This window comes from Thermobia domestica, unplaced genomic scaffold (assembly GCF_964235325.1).
Source record: "Thermobia domestica unplaced genomic scaffold, izTheDome1.hap1.1 HAP1_SCAFFOLD_183, whole genome shotgun sequence".
NCBI classification, from domain to species: Eukaryota; Metazoa; Arthropoda; class Insecta; order Zygentoma; family Lepismatidae; genus Thermobia; species Thermobia domestica.
In genome coordinates, this window is record NW_027655914.1 from 231,944 (window position 1) to 244,525 (window position 12,582).

At 38.8% G+C, this 12,582-nt stretch overlaps 1 protein-coding gene across 1 annotated transcript in view; it reads right to left on the minus strand.

The window, feature by feature from the left end:
- The window catches only part of LOC145676507 (leukocyte elastase inhibitor-like), a 119,224-nt gene that overhangs the window by 87,830 nt on the left and 18,812 nt on the right, over positions 1-12,582 (minus strand). The window contains exon 4 of the mRNA XM_081747325.1: positions 6,827-7,040. Within this exon, the coding sequence (XP_081603451.1) occupies positions 6,827-7,040 (214 nt within the window). The remainder of the gene's footprint in view (positions 1-6,826; positions 7,041-12,582) is intronic.

Genomic DNA, 12,582 nt, shown 5'->3' on the forward strand with positions numbered 1-12,582 from the left:
TGGATAAAGGCCCGCCTATGGGTTAAAAAATTGGCAATAAGGCGGACGTAGGGAAGAGGTAGTAGTTGTTTGAGTTTGTAAAGCAGGCCTTCGTGCCAGACCGTGTCAAAGGCACGTTCTATGTCGAAAGAAATTAAGACCGAGGGAAGGTTCTTGTTGTAATGGTTGACGATTAGAGATGATAATTTTAAAAGTTGGTCATTCGTGGCGTAGAATGGACGAAAGCCTGCTTGAGCGATCGGAAGGATATGGCGCCGTTCCAGATATATATGTAGCCGTTTGACGAGGATGCGCTCCAAAGTTTTGCTGAAGACTGTGGTGAGACTGATGGGCCGGTATGAAGTGATCTGAGTCGGATCTTTCCCTGGCTTGAGGAAGACTATGATTTTGGCTAGTTTCCACGCAGGAGGAAAAAAGCCCGTGGTGAGGATGGCGGTATATAGGACTGCCAGCAGTGTATGAAACAAAAGTGGTGCCTGGGATAACTGGCGGTAGCTAATAGCGTCCACGCCCGGTGAAGTGTTGCGTCTATGAGAGAGAGCTGTGTGGATATCGTCTGTGGTAATCGGTGCAAGAAGGCCGGTAGAAACGGTAGGTTGAGGAGCGAAGAGTGGTTGATAAAGTTGGCGGTGCGGATCACCAGCTTATATAACGAACACACAAATCATGAGACATATTTAGATACTTTATACTTCTGTGTACGGGTGTTGAGGATGGAAAGAGGAACACTGAATTTCACGTTTATCAGATGATGTGTGGTGTGTGTGTGGTGGGGGGAAAATTTATTTTCGTCTTGTGTTAGCTTATCTGGAATGAATGATAGTGTCGTTATGTGGATATTTTAGCATTTGCCGTGCTAAGAAACATACTTGTGCATATGTACCTTTAAGATAGTTTTCGGAATTACAGTATCGTTAACACCTTGTGGTTCTGGTAATAAGTAATTAGAACTTGTATACAGTGGCGATAGTTTAAGAGGGTAGGCCCAATGTTATAATAATAATAATAATAATAATAATAATAATAATAATAATAATAATAATAATAATAATAATAATAATAATAATAATAATAATAATAATAATTGTTTTACTTACATCATCTATATTAATTCCAAATGTCAGTTTCCCTACTTAACAAATATGCCTATTATTTTCATCTTAAAAGCTGAATTCTTGGCTAATATCCTTCAGAGTTCATTTCTGTAGTGATTAAAGCTAAAGCGCTAAGTCTGTCGTTACTCATTACATTTCTCCGGAATGTTTTAATTTTCTTCAGGGCACCTATGTGCTTGTATAGTAACTGAAATACTTAAGCACATACGTAACACGCGAAGACCTTCTAGATACACTTCTTGCAGCCCGTTTGATGAGATGTATTGAAGGAAATTATAGGTCTAAGATACTGATTTTCGTCGTAAAAAATGACTGTTAGTTCATTCCGCAGCTCATTACCGTCGAAAGTTGGATACAGTTTAAGAAGATTCTCTAGTTTCTTCCTAAGAAAATCACTATTGTAATCCTGAAACTGTTCACAGACAAGCAATTCTACAATTCCAAAGAGGACAAATCACGAAAACTCGTTTCTATCTGAACTTCAAGTGTATCCAAAATTTCGTAGGAGAGTGACTTTTAAGCTTTGCTTTTTCTTGTCACCGAAGTACAACGAATATATTAACAAATTATGCAGAGTTTCTTCTGAACGCAGTCACTGTTTGCATGACTCCTTTCTAGTTAACCGTGACATATTGAAAGTACATTTTCTTTTGCCAAATATGAAATACATTTTCTATGGACATAAACATTTTACAACAGAAACACAAGAAGACAAATCCACATGAATGTAACGTAATTCTAGACCATCGACAGCACTTATTCTATCTGGATTTTAATTTTCATAATAAAATTCACTTCTGACTCATAGCTGATCTTAATTCTCCGTAATGCAATTTAATTATTTGAATTGGGCGTGATCGAGTGGGGAAGATAGACTATCACATTATCTGCTCTTCACAAGAAACATATGATACTTCGTCACTTGTACTGAAACAAATTCTGCTTGTAAAATTTCGTCTTTCAATAAATTGTTCAAAACACATAACAAGCACACAATCAAGTCATTTTGTGTCACTTGATTCCCCTTTAAGAACAGAATCAGACTTAAATATTTTTTCATATTCTGCTCTTTATATGTCAATAACTCCAAATATTTTTTTTGTACCAATGCATGCAGAACTCTCTTGCTCTCTGTTTGTTCTATTTTCAACACAGGCGTTGGTCTTCATTCCTAAATAACACATCAGTTTGCAAAAGACCATTGACGTAGAGAATTCTATAATAGGAATTAAATTATGTATATATTCTCCACTTACTGGCATTTTTTCTCATTCACTTTTGCAAATGTAAGAAAAAATGTCACTCACAATATCCCCAAAAAAACACTTGCTACTCTATTCTAATGAACACAACGAGTCTTGATTTCGTACTGGTTTGCGTAAAGCAAAGGAATAAATGGGAATTAGTTTGCGATAGTAGGTGTAGCATCTTTTAAAATAGATTGTTTCAGCTTTTGCGTTGCATTAGAGTACGCAAAATTAAGCGAAGCTAGTACGGAATAGGGCCCACGATCTCTTGCTCTTTATTTGTTTCATATATCGAATCAAAATCGAAAATCTCGGGAGAAACGCTTTATGTAGAAACAAAAATCGATAAGCGCTGAGGCCGGTCTCTTTCACAGGTTATTAACAACACATTCTCTCGCGGAACTTTCTGAGTAGCTTGGCGGTAGTTATACTGCCGCCTGAGACACTGCTCGGTGAACCTCCCCGGAGTGGTGCTAACCACGATTTCTTTATCGAACAATAAAATATTTTTTTCAACTTAGAAAATTATAATACATTCTGTGCAAGGAAAATGAATTAATTATAAGTTATAAATTTTGAAAGTAAAGGGTAGGCCGGGCCTCAGGGCTTCTTACCACCCTTCGCCACTGCTTGGGTTGTTTAGATAATGTTTTACGGAAATTATGTATGCTTATTGTTTGAAGTATGAGAATATTAAATCTAGGTATCGTTACCTAGATTGTGCTTTCCTCTTTGCAGCTGTCTAGTTTTAAGTGTCTACAGTATCTTTTTATACTATTATCATTAGAATAAGGGGTAAAAGTGAGGGGGAACACGGGAGGACTCCGTTACAACACTTCCAAAAAATATCTATGTCCTGCCCTCACTTCCTAAAAAGATTACAATGGGCAAAGATATCCACGGGTGACGTCATCTTCTCCCTACCTTTTCATATCCACTTTTACCCCTGCTTAGAATCCGAAAAATAGTTATAATTTAACCTTTCGGATCAAGCTACCCCCAATTTAAAAAATAATAATAATAGGGTAATCAAAGAATAATGCTTTAATCGCTCTGCGTAATTACAGGGTATTCACAAAAGAATACGCAGTTACAAAAATCAATGAAAATCATTTCACAACTTAGGTGAATTCATCATACACCGTTATCAGTAGAAATAGTCCAGGTTTGTGAAGTATGAGATGCAAGTCTACAATATTTCAATGTGTATTCCCTAGGTTATACACGACAAACATCTACATGCCAATTAAACTCTTTCTAGACGTTTTGTAGTTATGTCCATTGCAATGGGCTGCACTGCATTTGTTATCAGATAACAAGGTTATTAATATATAAATAATATCTTTAACAAATTCCCAAAGAAAGTAATCATATGGGGTAAGATCTGGTGTACATAGTAGCCAAAGGAGAACATTGAGTTACAATAAGATCCATACACAGGAAGGGGCAACATGCCACCAGATGAAATATATACGGATGTTCTGAGGAAGGTCCAAGGTTGTCAATCACAAAATAAATGTTAGCCTAGTGGTTCTTTCTCCTTCTACTCCAAAGAGATGACCAAACTTGGCTCACTTTTGCGTTAATGACCTTTATCTTTGATCCGCCATTTTGATGGCAACATTGGTAATATTGATTTCTTACTTTTTTGTTTATTCTCATGTATTACTATGTGTACTGTGGCAAAATTTCATGTTCCTTACATTCACCAAACTGTAACTACAAATATTTTAATATATGCATGTTTGAAGCATTTTTCTCGTTCAGTGCCCTCTATGTTGGAAACGGTGAACCATCAGCACCTGCCACTTTGCATTTCAACACTTCTCTTGGTACTTCATAACATACCAAAACACGAGCAAAATCGAGGAAGGTGAAACTACAACATTTTTCATAATTGGCCGATTTCGCTTGGAATGCATTGTACGTCATTCGATAGCGGGATCGAAGTCAACAACATGACATATTTGAGGGTGAATTCTCATACGTAATTTTCGAGAAAATCGAGAAATCAAATTTTTATGATTCTACAAAGTGTGGTAGTCATAGCTTGTTAATGAACAAATTTTTCTTCGGCTGAACAAAAATTTTTTCTTAAACAAATTATTTATTTATTTAAGTACTGAATATGGAAAATACAAACAGGATTGCCATGGGCGCCGATCCTTGGGACCAGTGCCTCCCAAAGATTGTTTGGCTCTCCTAGAATCTGGATATACGAGGAGCGATCGAGAAAACGTTACAAAGCCTATTATGGTTTATGTGTGGGACATAATTGAAAGATCAACAAACCTATTGATAGAGAGCGCTTAACACTAGTCCTCGATGTAATCACAAGTTTTGTTCAACCACTTGTCAGAACGCTAAATAAAATTTCCCATACCATTTGCATAGAAATCCGTGACAAGTTCTCGTAGTCACCGTGGGGGAGCGGCTTGGACATAATCGCATGCCAGATAATGCTGACCAGCCATTTTTGTGCTGTAGAACAGGGAACAGATGAAAGTTACTCGAGTCTAGGTCAGAGTTATAGGAGGAGTGCTCTAAGTGTTAAATGCGTAAACGCAATGTTTGAAGTGCTGGCTCTACTACTGTGTGCAGAGTTGTTATTAATCATATTGGTCCGTTTTTCTTTAAAGGCATGACACCACTTCCCTACATGTTGCTTTGAAATTTAGTTCCTCCCCATACACCTCTACAATCTGCCTATGAATGTTAGCGGGTGTAGTGTTTTGGGCCTACAGGAACCGCACCATTGATCTCACTTCTATTCGTGACTCCCTTTGTCATAATTTTTAATGTCCGCTCCTCGGGTATGCATTAACAGAATCCGAAATATTCGAACCTGCACCAAGACAATCATGTTAATCTACAAATCAATTTTTTGTTCAGTTACAATGAATAACACAAAACTTCTATGCTTTGTGCCTTTTTTTTACGATCATCCTTCGTATTTGCTTGAGCATTTGCTTGGATAAACGACGATGAAATACATATATGAACGAACTCTCCGTAACTTATGAGGGGTATACTGAAAGTCGTAAACAACATTTCTTTTTTACAACCGTAATCTGTAATTGTGAGACCCAATATATCATATCAATCTACGGACTTTTCTTTTACTTTTCCACATAGTCTCCGTTTTTTTTTTTTTTTTTGCACACATTTTCCCAGTCGTTCTGCAAGTTAGAAAATACCGTTGTGATAGAATTCCTTCCAGCTGCCCGTAGACACTGACGCACTTCTTGCCGAAAATCCTTTAGTGTCTCGTAGCGATGGCCTCGTATCTGTATCTTCACAAAACCGAAAAGACTTCGGAGGGCGCCATGTCAGGCTGTAGGGAGAGTGTGGAAGTATTTCCCACTCAAATCTCCTGATCTGCTCCATAGTGGCACGTGCAGTATGCGAACGCGCGTTATCCTGTTGAAGGATCTTCTTTCCAGAACGTTTATCATCCAAGGCACGACGGAGCTTCAAAAATATCTAGATGTAGAGAGCTGAATTTATGGTTAGTCAAGACTCAAGAAAGTCAGCCAGAATGCAACTCTGTGCATTCCAGAAGACGCCCCCCATAACTTTCAATACCGATTGCACTGTCTTTACTTTCTCCTTCGGTGGCGAATTCAAGTGGTGCCATTCCATACTCTGTCGTTTTGTTTCAGGTTCATAATGATGGAACAGCTTTCATCTCCAGTCACAATACTCGTCAAAAAGTCACCACCTTCATGTCGAAATCTCTGAAGAATGGCAATAGTTAGCCTCTGACGTTTGTGGTCCTAAGTTAATAAACGTGGGACCCAACGGGCACAAACTTTCCGATAACCTAAGGTGTGAATCATTTCTTGCACCGCACAATGTTCAAGACCAAATTTTGCAGCGATTTCATTCACAGTGATACGACTATCTCCCCTAATCAGCTCATCAACCCTTACCTTGTTGCATTCCGTGGAGGCAGTTCGAGGGCGCCCACTGCGAGATTCATCTTCGATACTCGTGTTTCCATCTTTAAAATGTTTCACCCACCTCCTAACACTGCTGGCATTCATGCACACATCTCCATAGGCATGTTGCTGTCTGCAGTGAATTTCAGAAGCAGATTGGTCCTCTATAATAAGGAGTTCAATCACAGTACTCTGTCAAAACGAAACATCGCTGTACGCCATTTTGGAAATCCTGCCTGTGGTCACGTGCTAGCTTCAACGTCTGGAAAGAAAGGTCTGTAGATTGAGATTATATACTTGGTTTCACTTGTAACTAAAGATTACGGTTGTGAAAACATGTTGCTCACGACTTTCAGTATGCATCTCGTATAAAGAAATCGGTGCCGTTGCAGATTGCATTTGTTTATTTATTTTTGTATTCTCTTAACAAAGACACTATCCCTAATAATAATACATATACTGTAGGCTACTACTTGTAAATAACAGTTCAAAATAACAATGAAAGTAGTCTTTTGAGTCTCACCTTTAGTAAGAATTTCCTTGATGAGTCCCTGGGTGTTCTTGTCCGCCCATTGATTTATTATTGCAACAGCTTCTTCGCGTTTTTTGAAGTTCACAGTCTCAACGGCACTATCATAAATTTCCTGAATTACACGTACATATTCCTCTAATGGTTTGAATTCTTTATGAAGGAACAAGGCATTCGCAAGGTCTAAAGTGTTTGTGGTATTGTTATCCTGAAAATGGAATTTAAAATATTTATAAACTTGTAGGCTAACATTTGTGTCTTATGAGTTAAATATAGGATTACCTGCAAAGAATTGATATTAATTTGTCTCGGAAAGATGTGTCAGAGATGTACCGTGCCAATAAATATTTCTGTTTTTACTGGAAGAGCTATGTCTCGACTCATTTTGTCACGGTAATTCTTTCTAGTCTTGTGAGCAACGGAGACTGATAGTAGATGGAAGTAGGAGGTGGTGGGAGGACAAGGTCGGAACAAGCGGGGCGCTAGGATCATGTCCACCACAAACTCATGTGTGTTGGTATCTTGAATGATTGAATTTAGCGCATCTTTCCTGTACTCCTGAGTAACTAACTCTATGGCCTATGGAACCCGGAGGTTCAATGCCGCGTTCTACTCCAGCTCTCCACTGACTTCTATCCTCAGCCAATTGGATCCAGTTTCTACTTTGTATTTCTATCTCTGCGAGATCTATCTTAATATTGTCCTCCCATCTGAGCCTAGGTCCTCCTAATGGTCGTTTTCCGATTGGTCTTAGAGTCAAGACTTTGAAAGCGTTTCTACTTTCTTGCATTCTAGCTACATGACCCGCCCACCTAAGCCTCCTAGATTTCACGACCCTAACAATGTTGGGTAAATCGTATAAATTATGTACTTCCTCGTTATAAAGTTTCAGACATTCCCCATTCCCGTTCCTCTTGGGTCCGAATATTCGTCTCAGGATCTTGTTCTCAAATACTTTCAGTCTATGTTCTTCCCTCAGAGTAAGCCACAATGTTTCGCAACCATACAGAACAACAGGCATGATTATCGTTTCATATATTTTTAGCTTCAAATTTCTCGACAGAATTCCCGACGACAAGAGATACTGAACCGAGTAGTGGGGAATTCCTACTTACGTCAGAGACCCAGTCATACATTTTGCTACAGACTCCGCAAATCAACGGAACCCCACTGGTAACTTCACTTTCAATACTCTCTAAACATTTATGCATATATACTGGCGGAAACGCATTTCAGAACACATACTAGGAGTGCACGAATCTCCCCTAAAGTTGGAACACAAAAGAATGATTGTGATGCTGATCTCAACATGAGACCTGTGGAATATATATAACACTTTCTTTTTAAAAAAAATATAGAGTTCTCAATTAAATAACAAGCGTAAACATGCCAAATGTCACAAAGTATGTATTCGCTCAGCTAACCAGTCATACAGATACTGAATGTTTTATCTGGGGCACAGACCAGACAATCACTGTGGCTCGCGGAGTGGCTTAACAATAGTCACTAACAGAGTATTGCTGGCGGTCAGCCTTCATCAAGTAATTAGATGAGGACAACTTGTTGGTCAGGGTAGAATGCATATATCGAATAGAGCATGGTAAATTTAAACGGAGGTATGTAGACGCGTGCTGTCCAGTTGGAAGGTGAGATGCTACAAAATGTCCATCCACCAAAGGTCAAAATTGACCACGTGACGAATACACAACACGTTAGCCATATTCTCCTGAATGAAGATCAGATCTGGACGAATGTGTAGTGTATTGCAACCCATACCAGAATTCCACTAGTAGATTCTATATGACAAGTGTGAACACCGGAACATTGGTCGTCATTGTGGTGAAAACAGTAACGGCACTCATCATTGAGTTCTTCAGTTGCATTGCTATTGCAGTCACTTCTGACAAAGACGTTCCCAGGTGTAATACTGCGAGATTAGGTGTCAGGGATGATTGTGTGAGAGAAACGCAGTAACCCAAGGCCTGCTTCCATCAATCAATTTCCTAGTACTCATTTCCTTACGGGAAATCATGTGGAAGGAACGCTGTAATCCCGGCCTGGCCTGCTACCCTGAGTTGAATAATGTTCGTTTTGTTAGGGGTAATCGTTCGAGAGGAACACTGTAACGCAGGTTGGTTTATATCCTCAAGATTAATCTAGTGATCAACCGTGATCAACCAACAATCCTGGGTTACCTATTGTTTATATCCTCAAAGTTAATCTTGCGAGAGGAATGCGATTACCCAGGATTGTTTGCAAATCCACTGCCCAGTACTCGTACCCTCACATGGAGATCCACACGAAGTCGCCATTCTGAAAGTTACAGTGGCCCGAACGATTCTTCTGTGTAGGCAGCCCTCATTGTGACATAAGACACATCTGGTGTGGAAACCCTCTGTCTCCAAACTTGTACCCCATCAAAGGTTCGGTATCAAGCATGGCATTGCTAGACAATCTTGCAAATATATTATGTTGCGTGGGAGTTCAGTTGTCAAGGTATGGCAGTAAAATTTTGAAAATATTTGAAAAAAGATACCTCGATCTCATGCAAGCGAGATTGAACATGGTATTGCGGTAAACCTTAACCTGTTATATAGGATTGTGCTATTACGTTGCACAGGCTTTCGGTTTTTGAGTTATGGATGGTCAAATTTCTAGTCATATTTTCGGAAACACAAAAATAAAAGAGAAAAAAGAAAAAATAATAGAACTAATCCGATCGAGTTCGAACTTGACATTACAGTAAGTCTTTACCTGTAACACGAAGTGCGTTCAAAAAGTATCGAACTTTATTTTTTCCCGCGTAAACGAATGAAGCGCGGGAGGATTTCTTCTGTGTAGATGTAGAGGGGACACTCATGCGCAGTCGTGAATTTTTTCCCGCCCAGAGAAAGCGTCAGCTGCTGGCAGTCGGCCAAGGAGTGAAGACGTATACTACACGATCATCACAATTCAGTTTTTTTTTGTTTGTAAAATGACCAAAAATTAAGGAACGACATTGCATCAAATTTTGCCAAAAGCTTGGCGATGCCGACGTGGAAACCATTCAATCGGATCGGTACATTTAATTTTGGACGAGAACTTGGGAATGAGGAGAGTGTCTGCGAACTTTGATTCAGGCTTTCATCGCCAAAACACAACATTCCTGTGTGTCGTGAACTTCCCTACTCATCCGTATGACTTTTGGCATGGCTCCGTGTCACTTTTGGTTATTTCGCAAGCTGAAAATGCTACTAAAAGGAACCCCTATTTGAGTCAATAGAACAAGAAGAATGCTACGGTACGGTTGCTCACCATTCCAAAAACTGTGCTCCAGAACTGTTTCCAACAATGGCAGCAGCGCTGGGAGAAGTGTGTTTACTAAGGAGGTTAGTTGTTCGGATTTCCAAATCAATAAATGTATTTTTTCCAACCAAGCGTTCGATGCGTTTTGAACACACCTCGTATAAAAGTGTGAGTATAGTCTGTAGGCTTAAAGTTCATAATTTATGGACAATCAAAATATTAAATTTAAAAAAATGGGGATAATGAAAACGTAAAAAATACTGTTTAAATAGCAAATACAGGTCTGGTTTGGACAGAAACTGTATAAGAGTCAAATTAAGGACCTTTACAACAATACATATTTTACTTGTCACAAAATGTGAGCATGATAGCAGATCAATTTTACACATGTAGCAAATAACTGTCAGAGGTAAAAAGTAATGTAGTATATAACGACAATCTGTTTAATAACAGCTTTTTCCAACAAAAATTTAGGATCTGAAAGGTTTTCCTTATACATCTACGAAATCTGAAGAAAACTCTAGGTTTTCTTGCTAAATAAACTCGAGGTCAGTACTTACTCTTGTTCTAGAACTATAGGCTTCTTTTGGTTATTACACTTTGTAAAATTTTACAGAACTTCTTATTTTCGACATTTTTTGCAAACGTTTTCTTTATTTACTATCCTACTTCGAGTTTTAAAATACACATTTTTATTTTAATTTTCGATGTTTTCAAAAGCTTTTTTGTTTCTTGTTTTTGGTGTTTTCAAACACACACTTTGCTTTATATTATCAATGTTTTCAAAAACGTTCTTTGCTTCTTAGTGTTGGGTTATTAAACGCTTTCTTTGCTTCTTGATTTTGTTTTTTTCCAAACATACATTTTGATTTACATTTTCGATGTTTTCAAACACTTTCTGTGCTTCTTGTTTTCGATGTTTCCAAACATACATCTTGATTTATATTTTCTAAGTTTTCAAAAAATTTCTTTGCCTCTCAGTTTTAGTCCCTCCAATACTTTCTTTGCTTCTTGTTTCGGGTTTTAGAGTCAAGACTTTGAAAGCGTTTCTACTTTCTTGCATTCTAGCTACATGACCCGCCCACCTAAGCCTCCTAGATTTCACGACCCTAACAATGTTGGGTAAATCGTATAAATTATGTACTTCCTCGTTATAAAGTTTCAGACATTCCCCATTCCCGTTCCTCTTGGGTCCGAATATTCGTCTCAGGATCTTGTTCTCAAATACTTTCAGTCTATGTTCTTCCCTCAGAGTAAGCCACAATGTTTCGCAACCATACAGAACAACAGGCATGATTATCGTTTCATATATTTTTAGCTTCAAATTTCTCGACAGAATTCCCGACGACAAGAGATACTGAACCGAGTAGTGGGGAATTCCTACTTACGTCAGAGACCCAGTCATACATTTTGCTACAGACTCCGCAAATCAACGGAACCCCACTGGTAACTTCACTTTCAATACTCTCTAAACATTTATGCATATATACTGGCGGAAACGCATTTCAGAACACATACTAGGAGTGCACGAATCTCCCCTAAAGTTGGAACACAAAAGAATGATTGTGATGCTGATCTCAACATGAGACCTGTGGAATATATATAACACTTTCTTTTTTAAAAAAATATAGAGTTCTCAATTAAATAACAAGAGTAAACATGCCAAATGTCACAAAGTATGTATTCGCTCAGCTAACCAGTCATACAGATACTGAATGTTTTATCTGGGGCACAGACCAGACAATCACTGTGGCTCGCGGAGTGGCTTAACAATAGTCACTAACAGAGTATTGCTGGCGGTCAGCCTTCATCAAGTAATTAGATGAGGACAACTTGTTGGTCAGGGTAGAATGCATATATCGAATAGAGCATGGTAAATTTAAACGGAGGTATGTAGACGCGTGCTGTCCAGTTGGAAGGTGAGATGCTACAAAATGTCCATCCACCAAAGGTCAAAATTGACCACGTGACGAATACACAACACGTTAGCCATATTCTCCTGAATGAAGATCAGATCTGGACGAATGTGTAGTGTATTGCAACCCATACCAGAATTCCACTAGTAGATTCTATATGACAAGTGTGAACACCGGAACATTGGTCGTCATTGTGGTGAAAACAGTAACGGCACTCATCATTGAGTTCTTCAGTTGCATTGCTATTGCAGTCACTTCTGACAAAGACGTTCCCAGGTGTAATACTGCGAGATTAGGTGTCAGGGATGATTGTGTGAGAGAAACGCAGTAACCCAAGGCCTGCTTCCATCAATCAATTTCCTAGTACTCATTTCCTTACGGGAAATCATGTGGAAGGAACGCTGTAATCCCGGCCTGGCCTGCTACCCTGAGTTGAATAATGTTCGTTTTGTTAGGGGTAATCGTTCGAGAGGAACACTGTAACGCAGGTTGGTTTATATCCTCAAGATTAATCTAGTGATCAACCGTGATCAACCAACAATCCTGGGT